The sequence below is a fragment of the Danio aesculapii genome, chromosome 17, assembly GCF_903798145.1.
Source record: "Danio aesculapii chromosome 17, fDanAes4.1, whole genome shotgun sequence".
NCBI lineage: Eukaryota > Metazoa > Chordata > Actinopteri > Cypriniformes > Danionidae > Danio > Danio aesculapii.
The window spans coordinates 24,539,990-24,561,170 of record NC_079451.1 but is presented as its reverse complement, the minus strand read 5'-3'; the positions used below and the strand labels follow the sequence as shown (position 1 = coordinate 24,561,170).

The window sequence follows — 21,181 nt, the reverse complement described above, 5'->3', positions numbered from 1 at the left end:
GCAGGGGAAGGTCTTTTTTCCCCCCTTTCCTCCACGGGAACAGAATGTTCAGAAGGCCAATGGATTGCTTAGCGTGGTTTGGACTAATGATATGGTGCATGATTGCATGTGTGGTGCTCTTGAGGAAGAAAGTGAAAGTGTGTGCGAGAGGCTTAAAAGCTAGAGAAAGAAGTACTTCCTTTGCTTGCATTATTGTGGCTAATTTTCGTATTTATATATCAAGTTCACCTCTCTCATTGATTTATTTATTTTTTTTAACAAAAGATTTTATGGATCTTATAATGTCTTGTAAACTTGTAGTCTGTAAACAGATTTTGCTCTCTATTAGAATCTAAGCATCCTTGCGGTCATTCATTATATGGTTAAAATGAGGTCAAATGCCAGTGGTTAAGTCATAAAGTCAACCCATACTTTAGGTGCCTTATAAAAGTTAGCCATCACAGGAATGGGGACTCCCTGTGAAGTGAGCTTCATTATGCAAACATGAAGGTCTTCAAATATGTTTTAGGTCATGTGAAAAAAAATTGATTGATCAGGCCCATGATTCATACTGTGCCAATATATTTGCACATTTTGATGAATTGTTACTCATAACATTATTGATGGGTGTTATAGACACGCAAATGTCAGTTTTCTGTTGTGGGTTTGTGAATCATTGTGTGTTTAATATGACCTTAGAAGCCTCTTCTCTGAGAAATCTTGCCAGAGTGATTATGAATGTCATGTGTCATGGAAATCTGCCTTAGATGTGCTGGATCTCCTTCCTGCTTGGCTGGTACATTTGCTGGATGACTCGTTTCCTTTCTAAACCCCGAAGTACCGCTGCCTGTGCCTCACACACCATAAAATTATGGGATTATGAAAGTATTATGACAAAATTCCTGCAGTCCACACACAGCAGCTCATTCATTTGTGCCCGTCTCCATGTTGGTGGGCCTGCCATTTAAACAGTCATATTGAAATTCACTTTAGATTAAATTGAAGAAAATGCTCAATAACCTCTAGACCTGCTGTTACTGTATGTTACCATATTTAGTGCGGTTTTATGGACTAAACACAACTTCTGTCAATATATTTAAAATTAGACTTGGAGTCATTTTGAATGTGTTAGATTTTGAATGGAAGCTCATCAGCTCAGCATCAAATGTATAAGTAAAAATGGCTGCAGCATTTTTATTTTTAATTTGAGTAGCTCTGTCCTGTAAGCTACTTATAGTGTACGTTGCTGTGGCCAAAACTGTCTTTGCCGCATGAAACATTCTAAATCTTCTACAGCATCCTGAGGGTGTGATTAAGGGTGGTGGTTACGATGTTGCCATGAAGAAAGGAGCTTGGACAGATGCCAGTGTCTCTGCATTGTGCTGATGTCAGCAAAAGTGCAGCAAGAAATCAATAATGAAATTGCTCTGAGCAGTGACAAGGCTGTCCTTTTTCCTATTGCAAGGTCTTCTTTAGCTTAGTGGGCTATTTTTTCCATTGGTTTGTTTATGTGAGCTTTGAACATTTTTAATATTCAGACAAAACTGGCCAGTTTGGGGGTGGAAATTTGGAAAGAGACAGTATGAATGGTTGTTTTTGTGCTTATCTATAAAGTTGCGGTGTGTAAACAAACCTAGTTGTCCTTAAGTTATTCAGTTAAATTGAAATCTGGAAAATTAATTTAGCCTATTACAAATTTGTTTTGCAATAGACACTCAAACTTTGCTTCTTTCTTTTTTTGTCTTGCAGGCCAACAGAACTCATTCACCACTGATAGTGGAGTCCTGGCTCCTGACATGTGGACTTAAAACTTGTCTTTGATTCCTGAAGTCCATAGGCTGCTTAGAAAACTCCACTATACAAATGTGTACCCCTCCATCAAACAATCATAAAGACCTCATAGTAGAGTAGTATCAGAAGGGAAAAATGACAGACACAACAAATCGCCATCTGAGACACAAGTTGCAGAGCTTAGGACGGCGTCTGGATGAACTTGAAGAGGCCAAAGGCAAGTTACAGAAAGCTGAAGATGAACTTCTTGACATTCAGGACAAAATCATTCAGGCTGAAGGGAGTAATTCCTCATTGCTCACAGATGTGGAAACAATGCGAAAGAGATTACTCAAAATTGAAGGTAAAGATGAGGAGGTCAGGAAAGCAGAGGATCTTTGTCGTGAGGTTAGGGAGAAATTAGATCAGGAGGAGAAACTTACTAAGGATTTTAAAGTGGAGATTGAACGTCTTCAGCGCAGAATGACTGAACTTGAGAAACTTGAAGAGGCTTTTGGCAAAAGCAAGTCAGACTGTACCCAGTTGTGCCTTAGTCTTAATGAGGAGAAAAACCTGACTAAAAAGCTTGCAGCAGAGCTTGATGCTTTGAAGGCCCGTGTAAAGGAAGTGGATGCCTCTGAAGGTCGACTAGACAGGGCAGAGAAATCTCTCACTGCAGAGATGGAGAAACTAAAAAGTCTCACTCAGACATTCATCAACGAACGCAAAAGGCTTCTGGAAAAGCAAAAAGAGGATGACAAAATCATACTCAGGTTGACTGAGAAGCTTGAACGTCAAAAAAATAAAGTAGGCACAACAGACCACAGCCGAACTGATTCTAGAGATCTTCGAATTGAGGATGAGTTGTCATCAGGCCTTACATGCAAACTGGCCAGGAAGAAGAGTCTTGACTACTTGAAGCATTCAGATGACCTTGATTTGAGAAATGAGTCAGAGAATGAGAAAAATTGCTTAGAAGGTCAGGAAGATAATAAGGTTAAAGACCTCAGTCAGGAAGTGGAAAGACTGAAGAATCGTTTGAAGCAGATGGAGTTAGTGGAGGAGGACTTGAGGAACATGGAATCCAAGAATGCTGAACTCATAGAGAAGTACCAGCAGGAGAGGAACCGTAGTCAAGCTCTCCATGACCAAGTTGAGCAGATGAGAATGGAGCTCAATGTTTGCAGCACAAGTAATGGAAACTCAGCAATTACCACCACTACAAAGGTCCTGGAGAATGGCAAGGCAGAAAATGAGGAGTTTAATGTACGGGGAGGCTTCAGACAGGAGAAACCTAAATTTCTAAATAGGAGTCCTGCTGCTTCCGAACAAGTCACCTCCAAGTACAAAAGCAGAGATTCATCTCCTCAACAGAGGCGAGAAACAAAGCTGAGGAACAAAGATCTTTGTCACTCCAGAGAAAGTTCCCCAAAGACTGTACGTAGGACTCTTAGTCCAGCACATAATGTTAGAAAAGGTCAAAAGACCGGTGCTTCCAACACTTCTGACAATGGGACAAGAGATGGTAAGAAAGAGGAAAAAATTGCAAGTGCCTCATCATGTGCTCTCAGCGAAAGCAAGAAAGTTTCAGTCCTTAGTCGCTATCCTCCAGCTGCTAATGACCAAAAGTCTTGGAGGCCATCGGTCAAGCAAAATGACAGTGATTGCAAGAAGAGTCGAGTGGAGAAGTTGCCCAAGTGCCCTGGAAGTGATAATGAATCGAGCAACTCTGATGCGACACATTTAAATTCAGCCAGAGCCACTATCATTGCTTCACCTGAAAAAGGACTTGCTGAACCTGAGAGTTTAGATCAGGATACTTCTGCAGTGTTGAGTCTCTCAAAGGCAAACGGATCCTATACTGCTTATAGGTCTCATGTATCTCCATCTTTTCTGACTGATCATGGATCTGATGGCCACTCCTCAGCATCTGAAACAGAATCTACTGGCTCAAGGAAATCGGTTGGTGAACAAAGTGATCCACTAGTGTCGAGTACAAGTGGAAGAACATCGAAGTACACTAGATACTCACGACTACAAGATTCTTACTCTGATGCTTCCTCAAAGAGCCCCTTCAGTGAGGAGCAGCAGAGGCCTCTTACAGAGGAAGAGGAAGCACAGGAGACTATGCATTCTTCCTCAGGTATTGAGGTCCGCAGGGTATGCAGCCCCCGTGAATCCCTCCAGTCAAAAGCTGTCATCAAGCAAGCCATTGTTGAGATCGACAGGAAGGAAGTGATGTCAGGGGGAACCACAGAGGCTTTGACCACCAGTGGGAAACCCAAGATCTCCACTAAGCCAGTATTGACTAGCAAAATGACCAGCAGTATCACTTTCTATCCCAATGACCCCAGCTCATCTCGAACAAGCAGTCGCAGCAGTAGTTTATCAAGTGAGCCCCCTTCCAAGGAAAGGCACACTTCCACCAGTAATATTGTCATCGGCCCCAGCAGTGAACACAGGGGTAGCATCTCTATACCTTATGAAATATCTATCCCTAAGAGTGAGCTCACTCTGCGTCAAAGTGAAACTGACACCGACTTCTCTGAACCTCACAGTTACCTTGAGACTGCTCCCTTTGAGGCAACCCTCCTGTCTCAAAATAGTTTCAGCCTCCAGTCTTCTGATGCCTCAGACTTCAACAATGACATTGAGTCTGGGTTTGAGAGCAGCAGTAGCAGCACAACAGTGACCAGCTGGAGAAGCCACCCTCACAACCACCTCTCGTATGATGACAGTTTGTCAGAAATGAGAAACATCACAGTGAGGAGCACTTGGAAGAGCCGGGGAGCAGCTTCTGTGGATGAATCTGTTCAAGCACCGAGGCAAGATGGCTCAGAGGATGAGAGTGAGTCTACAAACACCTGGAGAGCATATAGGGCTACTACAGTGTTGGACACTCCATCAAACTCTAGCATGGGTGCTAACTGTGCAAATAAACCAAGCCCAGCTGAGGTATACATGCGTAGGATCAACAATTCAGCATCATCTGTTCCTGAGCCAGGACGGAGAAACAAGAAGACCCCTTCACCAGAGAGGGCTATTGCACATGAGCCTGTCAGTGCCCAGCAACTTCAACCAAGAGTCCGTAAACAACCCCTGGTGAGTACAGATTTTTACCAGTTGCTTGATTAAAACATTGAAGATTACATTTTCAGGTATTCAGTATTGATTTTGCACATATGGCTTACTTATTATAGCTATAAGGGATTTGCTAAGGGAAATGTTACATTTTAAGATAAATATAAACATGAGTGTAACATATCCTGCTAATACTGATGTGGAATCAGCACATATGTTTATGAAAATCATCTGATAATTTAGATCCAGTCTTGTTTGTTTCTTTTTATTTTAGTTTTTCCACATTAATTCTGTTCACATATTTGGTTTACCACCATCTTGATTAATAATACTTTTTAGCCGTGGAATTCAACATATTTGTTTAAAGTTTTGTTTGATTTGGAAGTCTTTCATCTAATCCTCTGCATCTGGAAGAAGGTGAAGGGGACAGATCTTTCGTAAGCATGATTTATTTTTAGATCATTCTCCATCTGCTAAAGGAGAAAAATAGGCCCTTGAGGGATTGTTTTCTCCTCTGTTTTTCTTGATATGGAATCTGTGCCGGGAAATTGTGCTTTCTAGTTGTTGTGACCGGTTTTGTGTTTTGGGTTTTTGATTTGAATACAAGTATGCTTGTGACATGACTGAAGTATATAATAAATAACTATTGTTGTATCTATTGTATCTGGATATAAAATAATATAATCTGGATTATTATATATCTGGATAAGGGTACAAATTAATATTTCTGAGCATTTTAAAATGGTACAGTTATCCACATGCATAATCAAACACATTAATAACAACATACATTTGAGCATGTTCATAAAATTACCTATTAAGCAATACTGTATGGCTGTCATTTTTGTATTTTCACTTTTGGTCAGTTATTGTATTTATGGTAAAAAAAATTATATACAGTTGACGTCAGAATTATTAGCTCCCCTGTTTAATTTTTAAAAAGATTTTATTCAACACATTTCTAAACAATAGTTTTATTAACTCAATTCTAATCATTTTTCAAGACACTTCTATACAGCTTAAAGTGACATTTAAAGGCTTAACTAGGTTAATTAGGTTAACTAGGCAGGATAGGGTAATTAGGCAAGTTATTGTATAACGATGGTTTGTTCTGTTGACTATCAAAAAACAAATATAGCTTAAAGGAGCTAATAATTTTGACCATTTTAAGGTTTTAAAAAAAATTAAAAACTGCTTTTATTCTAGCCGAAATAAAACAAATAAGACTTTCTCCAGAAGAAAAATTATTATCAGACATACTGTGAAAATCTCTTTGCTCTGTTAAACATCATTTGAGAAATATTTGAAAAAGAAAAAAGAAAAAAATCAAAGGGGGCTAATAATAATTTTGACTTAAACTGTAAAAGGTTATATAAGTATGACATAAGCTATGTGTCCATTCAAAGATGCTAGTTACATTTATGCACAAAACTGAAATATCACATAAAATGTTTGTGAATAAAGCACAGTTTCTATCAATGAATCAGAGAGAAAAATCTTCACTTCTTGATAAACTGGCACAAAATATCAAAGAGAAAAATGGAATTTGCTGCAGTCGGAGAGTAGGGCCTTTTTTAATAATAAAATAAATCACTTGTGCCAGATGAAGACAAACCACAATGAATGTGTGGTGTTTTTAGCAGTGCAAAACACCACTCAAAATAGATCTGAAATATAATAATACTGAACCACTTTGATGATGGACTCCGTCTAAGAGATTGCCATCATAAGAATGACCAAAACATAATTTCAGTGTTTTATAGTGCGATCGCCCCACTGGTTTGTCCATTAATGCAGTCGTCCTCAACAACTGGGCCAATTGGTACAATTGGTGCCGGGACAAGAAGTCTTTCATTATTTCCCTTTTATTTATCTGACCGATCTTTAAAGTCTTTTATTTTGATAAAATGGCAACATTCTCTTGCTTACATCTCGGTCATTTGAGTGCCCAAGGTTAACCCTCAAGCAGCAAAATAAGTAAGAAACAGACATCTTTGGAAAAGTTTATTTGCTAAGGTGAAAAGGCCCAGTGAAGGATCCACAAACTGCCAAGTGATAGATCCACAGCCCATTTGTCAACAAATCAGGTGATTCCAGCATGTCTGTACAAGATCAACTGCTGGAGGTTGCAAATGATGGCGGCCTTTTAGGGGCCATTCATATATCTCATCTTTTCTAGAGTTCGCCATCGTCGCCTTGCCTAACAACCTACAAACCTCCAACCCCCCACCAAAATTGTCTAGTGTTGACCAGTCTGCGGTGATAAAAAGGTTTAGAACCACTGCATTAATGCCATGCCATCCCATCCTGCCTCTTCTTGTTATCACGTGGTCTGTTAAAACAAAACTACATGTTTTTTGTTTGTTTTTTTTGTGCATGCTAGATTTTTTTTTTTTTGTTAATATTTTTCCATCTTAGTCTATGCACATTTTTTAAATTGGATAGAAAATGTATACTACTCAGTTGTGCGCATAAGTTATTATATGCAATATTCCAAACTGCATATGCATGTTTTTTTCACATAGTTATCATATTTGTCTAGTAATATTTCAGTGTAAGATATTGATACATGTCAGAAGGGTGATGAAAGCTAATGATGGACAGGTCAGGGGTCAAGCCTTTGTTTTTAGTCAGGTCAACTGGCAGTTTTTGTCTCATCAGCTAAACCAATTTGAGTCTGGCGTCCCCCCAGCAGTCAAAACAAAACATGGAAAGTGGGCCCTTTTCACAAGCGTTTATCCTTTCACTTACAGGGAATGCATGTAAGAGAATGGAGCTGCATCCTATCAGAGCACCAATTACCATCATCCTCTTATTAAACATCTCAAACAGCCCAACCCCCCAAATTTACCAACAAAGACCTAATTAAACCACTAAGATGGACCTCAAACATGGCCCCTTCCTGGCACACGACTAACCAAAAACTGCCCCTCTTTCTGGTTTCTCACATTCTATTTCATGCCATGTTTTCTTTGTCCATTACTCGGATGGATGGCAAAATGCCTGTTCATTTATCTGAGAAAGTTGAAAGATTTATGCACAAGTAAATTCTAGCACTTGCAAAAGCAGAGGTCAGATCATTTGTCTTACTCCCTTCTCTCTATCACTCAGTGAAGGTTAGTTTTCTTTGTGCTACAGATGGTTCTTTCTGCTGTCATTGCAGCTGTAAGTTAATCTACTGCTATTGTGATCACACAATCCTTCATTCGCTCCTACTTCTCTCTGTCGGGGATTCACCATCATTAATCTTTACCTTTTTCATCTTTAAAGCATCTTTCCATCTGTAGAAGTAAATGTGATTTGTTTCATTGACCTTTAAAATTGAAACTGGGAGGAATAGGGGAAAAAGTAGGTTCCAGAGAATAAAGATGTACACTACAAACTCAAACAAAAATGATTCTGTTCATCAAGGCAGCATTTATTAAATGTAAAAAAAAGTCAAACTGTTAAATATTTATTAACATTTTAAATAACTGTTTTCTTATTATATGTAGTTTCAAATTATTACTCCAGTCATTACTAATTTTATTACTATTACCATTAATAATAATAATAACAATAATAAATATAGCTGCAAGCAACAATAATGGGGCCAAGCACTTAAGAGACAGAATGAGCAAAGCAGTCCAGAGGAAGAATGAGCAAAGCAGTCCAGAGGCAGAATGAGCAAAGCAGTCCAGAGGCAGAATGAACAAAGCAGTACAGAGGCCATCAGTTCAAATCAAATGAGATCAGAAACAATGAGTTCTGAATACATTTGTAAATTTATTTTATTTAAAATATCAGAAAATCATGAAAACAATGATTTCATCAAATATTTAATGCTTTATAACTTTTAACCAATAGGTGGCGCTATTACCAAATTTATATGGTTTGTTCAGTAAGAGGTCACAATGACATACATCAAGTTTGTTGTCAGCATATTGAAGCATTGCAGAGTTACAGCCTCAGACACAGTTTGCTACTGTACGATCATATTCGTCAGTCCAGAAAACAAACACCATTACACCTATCGACCCAAATTCCATATCTTTATGTCAGTATAGTCTGAAAAGGATCTGGTTCAAATTTGGTAAAAATTGCTGTCATGGTCAAGGAGGAGTTTGAAAAAGAACATTTTGGAACAAAATCAAGATGATGAACAAGAACTTTACCAGATGATGGCATAATTGGTATCTGTGTTGCCGGCTTGACCCAAGGAATAATTTGAGACCAATTTTTTCAAAATAAGAATATGCAGTCAAAAGTTATTACCAAATTTGTAAGTTTCGTTATTAATGTATAATGAATGGTTTATAACTCTTGACCCATAGGTGGCGCTGTCACCAAATTTTTATGGTAGGCTCAAAGTTTGATGTCAATATCTTCAAGCACATCAAAATGGTGGACCGGATGTTTTGCAAAATATGGAAAATGTGGTATCAATATTTGCAGAATTATCCAAGGACTAGAACAAAAGCAATCCCATGACAATGTGGTCAATGTAGCAGAAGTTATTGGCGATTTTTTTTTTTTTTTGTTTTTTTTTTTTTTTTTTTTTTTTTTTTTTTTTTTTTATATATATTTTTTTTTTATTATTTTTTTTTTTCTTTATAACTTTTACGCTGCTCTGAAACTTTGTGAGCACTTTCAGGGCATGATGTTGAAGATGTATACCAATTTTTGTGTTGATACCTCAATGCGTTCGTAAAATATAGCATTTTTCAACAAAATTCAATATGGCTGACGCCCAAAATGGCGAATATGGGAAAATTGGATATCATTCGACTTAGAATCGCTCTCTGAATGTAACGAGACCAATATTGTGAAATTTGGTGAAAGCGTTCACGAGATATAAGCCAAAATAGGTGTTTTTCATATCTCCTGACCACTAAGGGGTGCTGCAAACTGCGCAGGTAACCTCAGATCATAGTTGTCATAACACACTGCAAGTTTGGTGCAAATAGAGTTAAGTGTTTCCGAGATATAGCCTCAATTATGATTTGCGTGCTTTTTGACTAGTTTAGTTTCTCTTTATTCAACAACAATTTAAGTAATCGTCTTGAATTCCATCACTTTTTGCCACCATGGTTTGAAGATGATCCAAGCCAATTTAGGTGAAAATTGGACAAACCATCTAGGACGAGTTCGAAAAAGTAGGTTTTACAAACGATTAAAAATACAAAAAACCTAAACCTTACGATTTTTGTCAAATTGAATTGGCATAAGCCAAGGATTCAGAGAAAATGTTAATTTTGGTTCTGTGGTCTACGGTTCAAAAGTTATCAGCATTTCAAAACTGCAAATTTGGACAAGTGGTGGCGCTAGAGAGTTTGAGTTAGATGCCCCAAATTTGCTATGCTTTGCTTCTAATTTAATGAGGAGGTTGTCCTCTACCAGTGTGCCAAATTTCATAACTTTCGGAGCGAACTCCTTTATAAGCTGCCATTCAAATCACGGCAGAAGAAGGAGAAGAAACGGAAGAAGAAGAATAAAGGAAGCAGAACAAACACAATAGGTGTCTTCACTGCTTGGCCCCTAATTAATATTAGAGTGATTTCTGTAGAACCATGTGACTCGAAGGACTGGAGTAATGAAACTGGAAATTCATCTTTAAAATCACTCGAATAAATTATTATTTATTCCTACATAAGCTCCAAACAGCGATTTCTGATTACCTTAATATTACTAAAGTCTTAACTGAACTAAACAGAAATGGAATTAAGACATGTGGAGTATGCAAGTATTAGTGGCATTATTGATGACACCGCAATCATACTATTACCGTCATGTAGGACTTTTCGCCATATTTTCGACAAGATCCACACACACTGCTGTCAGCAAAAAAACGCACGCACGGACGCCGCACACACAGACACACACAAACACACATTGCAAAATCCGGAAGTTTTTTTCTTTCCATCGGCTTGCGTTAGTAAATTCCAAAACTCTCACCAATCCTTACTCCTTATTTGCATCTAATACCCTAGTTTGTCACGACGGCAGGAATAAAATGTTTGAGTTAAAGTGAAACTGCTGAACTGAGGTTAAAGTCAGGCATCCTGCTGATTTGGTTTAGAAGGGCACTTGTTTGTCAGACGGCTCACCGGTCAGGTATACATCTGCGCTAAAATATCAAGGTGAAAGTCATACTACTTGCGTAAAATAGACCCAGCTCCCAACCTAAATTTGTGAATAGATTAACGCCAATAAAGGCCCACCACTAATATGTTTTTTTTTTTTAAATAATTAAGACTTCTTGCTGGCAAATGGGTAAAACCCAGTGCGTTGAAATATAAATAAGGATTTGAAATGAAAATATTTCTCATTGCTTAATCTTAATATTTGAATATATCATCAATGACTCTAAACATACCTGACAAGATTATTTGTGACACCGAATAACATTAATTGTTAAATTGGCAATGATGTTGTAGTTGGTGTCTTGTGCAAATCATAGTAAAGATGTATGGTGGTCATTCTTCACTAAAAATAAATATATTTTTTAAAAAGCATGAGAAAAAGAATAAAGTGACTTTTTATGCTTGAATTGCTTTTTATTTTTTTTTTAATTATTAAATAAAGTAGAACAATGTTGTTTTAAGTGAAAAAAATTGCAAATTTTTTTTGTATGATCATTGTTTTTTTTGTGATTTTCAATATTTATATTTTTATAATGCAATTTCATAGTTTAGGATTTTTTTTTTTTCTGGGACAAAAAAATATATATTTAAAAAAAATTTATGCAAAATGAATGTAGAAACCTTTTCAAGACCAAAAAAGTAATGCCAGTTTTAATAAAATGTAACCCCTGGAATACTAAAAGTGCCTTTAGTTCAAGAGGCACCCACCTATTTCCAGTCTAACCGGCTTCAACAACTGATTGAAAGTAATCTTCATCCATTCCCACTCAATCTGGAGTCCATTAGGAAAGATTTATCTAATCAGCCTTAGTCAGGCATGCATTCAACTTTATCTCCAACTGATTCCTTTTTTCCTCCCTGAATTTAGACTTCTCAATAAATACCTCACTCCAGGTTATCACTCTAATTGTGACACATACCATGATCCATGTTTAAATGAAGAAACGCCATATAAACTAAGATCTGTGTAGTTGTTGTTGTTTTTTTATTATTATGTTTGGTAGATAATTATGAGCTGTGTTGTAAAAATCTGCAGACTTCAGCTTGTAAAAGCAATGTCTTAAATGAATTGCCATCACAGCTGTAGAGTTGTTAATTCCTCAAAGGGATAGTTCACCCAAAAATTAGCATTTACTCACCCTTAAGTGGTTCCATAGCTTTAAGAGTTTCCTTTTTCTGAAGATTGTTAGAAAGCTGTAACCATTGATTTCCATAGTGTTTGTATGTCATAATATAAAAGTCAATGGTTACAGGTTTCTAACATTTTTCAACATAAATTCTTTTGTGTTCAGTAGAAAAAAGATGCTCTTTGTTTGTGACAGATGAAAGTAAATGATGAAATAATGAATGAATTTTCAGTTTTTCAGTGAATTATAAGGGTATCCACCGGGTCTTAAAATGTCCTAAATTTCAAAAACTACATTTTAGGCCTTAAAAAGTCTTAAATTCACTGAAATATTGTGTTGTGTGTCTTAAATCATTTTAAACAGGTCTTATTTTTCCTCTGTCCAAGTAAAGCTACCCAATCGGGCCGACGTTCATCCAATTACCAACAATCCATTTTCATAAAACCTTTTTTTTTTTTTTAAGTTTGTTTATATTGACTTTTTTTTATTGCAAAGAGATACAATTTGCAATAGCTGTTAGACATGTTTTTACAGCAATTTCTCCAAATTAAATTCCCTAATCACAGAAAGAAAATTTTAATTTTACACAGTTCCTCATAATAATAACAGAGCAATATATCGCTTTGCTATCTTCCATTTATACAAAAACTATTTACAGAAGTAAGGGGGAGTAGACATAATATTCATAAATAGGCATGAAACTTAAGGTTCAAAAAAAGGCATTAGGTTGAATAGAAGTTATACTCAATCAATTTGGACCAAATACATTATTTATGTAAATGCCTCCACAGTAAATATAATTGTAACAATGTTAAACTTGTCATTTTTTAAGTGTATACAAATAGAGTTTTCCTGTTTTGACCTATTAAAGTATGTCGCTATAAGATAATTAAATTCTATTGGCTCAACCGGGCCATTAGAAAAAATCATTAGTGTTTAGTCCTGCATAAGTCTAAAATTTCATTCACAATGGTCTTAAAAGGGTCTTTAAAAGTCTTAAATTTGACTTGATGATAATAATAATAATAATTCCTTACATTTATATAACACTTTTCTGGACACACAAAGCACTTGATAAAATCTGCAGAAACCCTGATTATCCCTTTAATTTCTAATTCCCTTTATGTATACACTGTAAAAAAAAATATACGTGAATTTGCAGTTTTCCGTGCTAATTACTTGCTAAATAAATAGTTTTTATTTTCTTCTAAACAGCTTTTAACTTTGGAAATCTCAAAAAAGTGACTTTTATTAACATCTGTAATAGTTAAAATGTGATATTTTGTATGGGTTGGTGTTGTATTGTATGCTACCAAAACCTTGTAAAAAACTGCCAGTACTTTTTCTGTTTTTTTACAGAATATATTTTTTCTTATACATTATATTATTTCAAACTACTAAAATGTCAATAAAAGTCACTTTGTTAAACCGTAGATCTGAATTTTCCACATGAAATGTCAACAGAGCAGAGATCAAGGTCTCATAATGCACTTCACAACCATAAATAAACAGAAAACACTTGTGAATCTATAAATATGGAAACTGTTAATATTTACAGATATTTAATAAAGCATATATAACCCGCATTGCATTGAATAATAAAAATAATGCATTTTATTTATAATGCGCTTTTCTAAAACCCAAAGAGCTAATTTGCACTTTGGTGTTTGTGTAGTGTGATGCTCTTTCCATTTATCTAATGTAAATTTATTCTTTCACTTTGTCTCTGCTGCTCCCGTGTTTAAAGTTTTGTTATTAGAAGTGTGTTCACACTTGTAGTTTGGTTCTCAAAACAGGTAAATAATTTCTGATGTGTATTTTTTGGTGGGCATAGCATCCATACATCCAAAATATTGCTGTGTGCTGGGCTAAACGTTCTCATTGTATACCAAGAATCCATGATATTGGAAAAATAGAGATTTTTTTTAGCTACAATATGAATGTAACTTTTGATCCTGGACCGCTAAACCAATGCTCTAATCATTTTTGCCATAAAATAAAAATAGATAGTTATAAGTAAAGATCATGTTGACTGATGACATTTTGTACTTTTCCTACTGACTGAATGCATCTCTCCATAGCTTGACCATGGATGTCTGTCTTAAAAGCTTCTCTTGGATTTCCAGACATGTGATCAATACCATAGTGATCTAAAGGAGATTCAATCCGCTCATCAATGATTCGGCGTGGTAGTGCTGACAGGGACAGTGAGGCTTTATCTCCTCCATTAATAATGAAGGCACAAGTCCAGGACTGTCCTCGCAGATCAAGGTCATGTGTTTCGTGTCTCTGACATAAAGCCTATGCGAGTCAAATATACGTGCTGAAGTCATTAATACTCCTGCTGCGAGGAGGCCTGTATAAAGTAAAGTAATCCGGCTCGGCCAGATGTCGTGTTATGTTTAGAGCTGGAATGACTTTTCATCCCTGCTTAGAAAAATACACAAATCTGGAGTGATTTATGGAGGAATTTTGATCACAGGTTCATTCTGTAATTTTTTTCCCCCAAAATTTTATTACTAGAAGTTCATATGGGAATATTATGTTTAGACAGGCAACCATTAGCTGCTTACTGATGTAAAGTACTTAGTCAACATCTGATGTACAGATATAATAGCACTTTGGTGTTTGTGTAGTGTGATGATCTTTCCATTTATTAAATTTTAGGGCTAATGTTGAATTTGTTTTTTTCACTTTATCTGTGCTGATCACGTGTTTAATGTTTTGTTATTAGGAGCCAATTAAAAGTGTGTTCACACTTGTAGTTTGGTTCTCAAAACAGGAAAATCATTTCTGATGTATATTTTGTGGTGGGCATAGTATCCAAACATCCAAAATAATGCTGTGTGCTGGGCTAAGCACTCTTGTTATATACCAAGGCTCCATGATATTGGAAAAATATAGATTTTTTTTTAACTATGTTACAATATGAATATAACTTTTGACCCTGGACCACAAAACCAATGCTCTAATCATTTTTGCCATAAGTTAAAAATTTATCATTTTAATTTAAGATCATGTTGTATGATGACATTTTGTACTTTTCCTACTGTAAATGTACCAAATGTAATTTTAAATGGTAGTAATATGCTTTGCTAAGAACTTAATTTTTTTTTTCAAGGCTATATCCTCAATATTTATTTATTTTTGAACCCTTTAAATTGATTCCAGATTTTCAATAGTTGCATCTGTGCCAAATATTGTCAAATCATAAGAAACCATTCATTAATGAAAAGCTTATTTATTTAGCATTCAGATGATCTTTAGTTCCCAGTTTTGAAAAGTTGACACTTATGACTGGTTTTGTCATTCAAGTCACATTTCACAAGATGGCTTGTATAATTATTTAGACAAAATTCACAATTTTACTTAATTGATTTTACATCAAATATAATAAACAAATGACTAGGGTTTTCTGTGGAGTCTAACAGTGGCGATGTATTCAAATTCAATAATGAAATGTAAAATAACACTATATTATTCATTGTACAAAATATTAAATATAGTTTATCTTTCTTAAAGCAACAAATATTTGCATTTCTTGTGACCAGTTGTTGAAATTGGCTCAATCTTACAGTGACGGGCCTTAAAAATCTTTCACTCTACTAGGTTTTAAGTGTTCACATATGCTAATATGCTTTACGCGATTAGCAGGTTTGGCATGCTGTCCCGGGAGAGAACCCTGAGCTCTGAGATAATTGAGCCCAGGGCTCCCGCCTGGTCAAAAAGCATCTAAGGGGGTCCGAGATCAAGTAGGTCTCGAGAGCTCCCCCTGGTAAACGGAGGAAAAGGAGGAGATTGGGTGGAAGGGGGTATTCTTCCAAAACGGAGATAAGGTAGTAGGGCAAAATCTGTCTATTTATTGTAAGCTTGAATCAATCTGATTGGATCATTGCTGATTATGGATGAGAGGCCCACCGTGATCGATTATATTACACGCTCCTCTCGAAATTAGTTTGTAAAACTTCACTTAAACTTTGCAATGACTCTTCAAATCATTTGTGTTCATTACAATCTCAACAGTGCAGATCCTGTGATGTAAATATTGCATATTTACAAATTGAGATATTGATGCTGAAACTGTATAGTACATCCCTATTGTATACTCGTACAAGGGTTGCCATTTTTATCAATAACCCATGAAGTACTTGTAAAAGTTAGAAAAAATGGGTATACTGGATCATCCTGTCATTCAAATGGTTGCAACTTGTGACATCATGTCCTGTTTTTGGATTTACTTAATTGGCTTTTGTCTGTGTTGTGTTCATATTTCAGTCGAACCTCATTAGAGTGGTTTAGAAGTGGTCCATGTTTTTTCAGCAGTCTCCATCCACTGACCAAACCAAAAGGATTCAGTGTTCACACTCATTCAAATAAACAACACTGACAGAGCAACCACACCACAATTTGTCCTAATTAAACCAAACCTATCAAATTTGAAAACACCCTAAATAAAGTGCAATAAAACAGTTCATTTTTATTCAATTTTAGTGTTCCTAAAGATGCTTAACCTCACAAAAATTTAGTGTGTTGTAATCAGTAGAGGTATGTCAGAAGGTAATACTGTTAATTTTAATATACAGTATTTCATGATATTTAATAATAATAATAATGTGTTTTATAGCATTTACATGATATTTAATAATAAAAAAATAAAAATAATAATAATAATAATGTGTTTTATGCCATTTATATGATACCTTTTTATTGCCATTTTGGTACTTTTTTTAATACAATTTTTAAGATGATTTCTTTTTTTAATAACTAACCTTAACTCTCATAATTACAGACTAACAAGCACATACTTGACACTAGGGCTGCACAATCACAATGTGCGAATCTGCAATAGACACATTGCAAGATTTGCAATGTCAAGTTGGAATTATAATTAACCAGGAAACAGTTCAGAGCACATGATATGATTGCAAAGTTTGACCCTAATTTAATGGTGTGAAGGATTTTTGATATGTTTTTAAGACCTGTGACTAAGGTTTTAAGTAAGCATGCTCCGATCGATCGGCTGAAGATCGGTATAGGCCGATAATCACATTTCATGACTCGATCGGTACTTGCTGATCTGGCTGTTCTCATGAACCGATCACAAGTGTGATTGCTTTCGAGGAAGTTCTATGTTTTTCACAGTATTGCAAGTTCACTAAAACCTGGCTGAAAATATGAAAGAAATACAAACACTTAATAATTAACTTCTTATAATATACTTATTGCAATAAGCAGAATAGACCTATTTCGTTTTTGTAAAGAAGTAATGGATTTATAGGTGTGCATGACATGTTTTTATCTGTTATATCAGCCTGATCTCACGAGAAAACGTAAGTATTTTACGTTTTGACAGTTTAGTGGCTAATTTGTACAAATTCGTACAAGTTCAGTCGTACGAAATTGTACGATTTTAAAAAGGAGGCGTGGCACCTAACCCCACCCCTAAACCCAACCGTCATTGGCGGATAAGCAAATCGTACTAAATTGTACGAATTAGATCGTCCAAATTCGTACGAATTAGCCACTAAATCAAAAAGTTACGAATTGCCATGAGATTGTGTTGGTTATATATATTCTTTTTTTAAAGCTGCTTCTGCTTATGATGACCTATCCACACTAAATGGTTATAAGAGACATGTTTAAGGGATTATATGCAACATCCCCTTAGGTATCATACTTGGATGAAAAAGGTGCTTTATGCAATGGTACAGTTATATAAAGCTTGAAGCATCAGAATCGGTATTCGGTATTGACCAATCACCATGACAAGGTATCGGTACTCTGTATCAGCAGCAACAATCTTGATCGGAGCATGTTTTAAGTGAACTTGAACTATTTGGGCACAAGAAATGATAAAGTCTGCCACTTTAACAAAGAATGAATGTGTTTATTTATAAATGAAGACTCCATCAAGAGTTATTTTACATGTGATTATTGAATTTCTGTACCTCAATACACCACCAAACACCATTAATTGCTGATTATTTAATTTCTATCATTGTGCTATTGTTTTCATCTGTGCTTTGATTTGTTTTTGGGGTAATTTTGGAAATTTGATGCAGATGAACTACAAAATCCCAATCAAAGGAAAAAGAGGAATTCTTTACAAATGGATTTCCTAAAGTTATCTGTTGAAATTATATTCACATCGCAATATAAATCATAGAAAAAGAAAATATTGCAATGTTCATTTTTTCCAATATCCAGCAGCCCTACTTTACTCTCATAAATTACTCTGAGAATGGACTTTATTTCATGTTTATTTCCCTGCTAGTACAAATATGGTTGATCTGTGGTAGCCTTTTTTGGATTAAATAAACCCACACATTTGCAATTTCAGCACGGTCTCTGCTAATATTGATATAATTTGCTTTGAACTTCCTGTACCATGGACTTACGTGCAGCCCATTCCGTCAGGACATCTTTCTGTTAGATTGTGCTTGGGTAGTTCCCACCCGCTGCCCCTTCCTGAGTGACACAGGAAGTTGCAAGGTTGTGCCTGCCCATTTGGCAGTCGATGCATCGTAACTGGTTTCCTGTACACCCACCTCTTGTATCCCAGCAGGCCTCAAGCCCTATTATGGACAATTAACATCTGTCTGCTGTGTACGAAATTCCACAGCAGTGTGTGGCATATCCTGCTGCCTCATTTGGGAACTTTTTATAACTGACGTCATAAACCATTTGGTTGGCTGTGTAAATCTCCACCTTCATGGTAAAGAAAAGAGACAATAGACATTCTATATTAGGACTTGTTCTGCGGTCAGAGCATTTGCTCTCCTCCAAAATGAGCTTGGGGAATTTGTACTCTGTGGAGAGTAAAAATGTTAATAATAAGAATTGAATGGATATTTATTTCTTATATTATAATAATACATTGAAACAAAATATAATTCCAGTAACACTTTTTAATTTCACACTATGAATCAATTACTAACCATTAGCGAATAGTTAATTCATTGTTAAGCATTAACTCTAATAGATGGTTGTAAACAGTTTATAAACACAGCTACAAGTGCTGTGTTCTTGACTTATAAGCACATATATAATGTGCTATGACTGCATTTTCATACTTTGTTAATGATTTATTTTTCATTGCTAAATTAAGTATTCCATTATTTACAAACCAGTTACTTAAGAATAGTTGTTTTTTTTTAAATCATTCAGAACAAGTAAGTAAATGATTAATAAACTATTTAAATCAACATTTAGATATCTTATTGTTCAGGCATATAGTAATAGATACTTTGCATGTAAACAAAGGCTTTATCAACTCAACTTCTTCCAGTTTTGTGACCTAGTCTAAAGTGAGGACTATTTATGCTTTATAAATCCCTAATAAATGATCCCTTATTGTAAAGTGCTTCCATAATTCCTTTTACCATAGAAATTAAATATTTATAATGTATTTGTAATACACTTTTTCATGAAATGTATGTGATTACATCAAATGTGTACAAAAATCCAACTAAATTTCATGATATAAGTGTTTACTAAAGAGGCAGAAGTAACATCTCGCTGGATTTGGCTACAAAGGGAGGTTCAGTGGAAAAGCCAACCAGTTGAACGACAAACCATAACATAGAGTTGGGTGGTGGTCAGCAGGAGTAGATCCAGGACGCTGGATCTGCTGTCGAGCCCTCCCGAGGTGTCATGGGCTTAAATCGGTGAAACACCAAGGAAGGGGGGTGCCCATCTGATGACCGGCTGTAACCACCAACCTTATATAGAGTACATCCTTAACCCCCTAACTGGTGCTAAAGGAAGAAAGGAGGGGGAATTATGCCACTGGCCCACAGTTGGTGCAGGGCAGAGTACCTGTAAAGGTGGGCCAGTTGCGATGGTCCCATCGTATTTTGCATATGCATATTGTGTAAATATCAGGGATTTTTTTGTTTTTTGAAAAGGTTGTGAATAAAATTGTATGAAATCATAATTTGGATGGTAATATCATTGTTCAGAAAGTGAAATATATTTGATGATCAGCATTATGATGATGATGATAATAATAATAATAATGTTTTTAAGCTGGTTTACTCCGTTATGGAGTTTTTATATTTCCCCTCATGTATTGCATTTCACACAAGGAAACTGTTTGCAATTTTCCCTAATCTGTTATACACTCAAAAAATATATATATATATATATTTTTTGCTTGTTCAAACTACTTATTTAAATTGAGCTGAAACAACACAATTCTTGAGATTACATTGGGCCAACTTAGTTTTTTTATGTTCAATCCACAAACATTTGTTGAAAGTGTTAGGTTAAGTTAATCGATTTCTATTGGGACAACATGAAGGAATAGTGTGTAACCCTGCTGTGTAGTTAATGGTTAAGGTTGTGACGTTCCAGCATAAAACTCAATGTGGCTTGTGTGGAACTTTTTAGATTTCAAGTCTATTGAAATCATTGATATACTGTATCTTATTTGTCGTATGGTTGTCTTTCTTCTCAGTCTGTAGATGATCGAGATCCTGCTCTGTCCTCATGGCGCAGGCAGCCCGCAGGTGACCTGGACTCGTACGATAGGCCTGGGAGTCGTGGTGCATGGTCCAGCAGGAACCGCACAGCTGATGGAAGCCGGTCGTGGTCAAATCGTCATCTGGACAATTGAACCCTATCACCCACATTTCCAACTCGAGGTATGTGTTTTTATTTAGTCTTATTAATGGAATGTGCCCCTTTTATGCTTTTATTTGAATATTACCGTGCAGTGTCTAATGTAGCTGTTGATGAATATAAAAGATAAAGTAACTTCTGCAACAACTCTTCAACAATTACAGTTTCACTCTTGTAATTAATCTGCAAATTAGAATAATACTACCCGAAGGTCTTCATTGGCTGCCTACAAATAACTTTATAAAGATATAACTTTAAACATCTAGTTCATGTTGTTAGCATCAAATTGAGAAGGACATGAAATATTTATCTTTGCATCATCTTTTTTTTTTGTTCTTTACAAAAACTCTGCAAAATTAATCTCTCAATCATAGAGCTTAAAATTAGGGCTGTGCAATTATTAACGTTTCAATTTTGGGTCTTAATGTTCACAAATGCTATGTAATATATATTAAAAAACTATCATTTACTCCCATCAAT

General features: G+C 35.7%; 1 protein-coding gene across 2 annotated transcripts in view; it reads left to right on the top strand.

Annotated features, from left to right (window-relative positions):
* luzp1 (leucine zipper protein 1) overlaps nt 1–21,181 on the top strand; it is a 70,084-nt gene that overhangs the window by 44,020 nt on the left and 4,883 nt on the right. For both annotated transcript variants that reach the window (XM_056477686.1, XM_056477685.1), the window contains exons 2-3: nt 1,729–4,851; nt 20,538–20,724. In XM_056477686.1, the coding sequence (XP_056333661.1) occupies nt 1,906–4,851; nt 20,538–20,696 (3,105 nt within the window). In that variant the 5' untranslated portion in view covers nt 1,729–1,905 and the 3' untranslated portion in view covers nt 20,697–20,724. The remainder of the gene's footprint in view (nt 1–1,728; nt 4,852–20,537; nt 20,725–21,181) is intronic.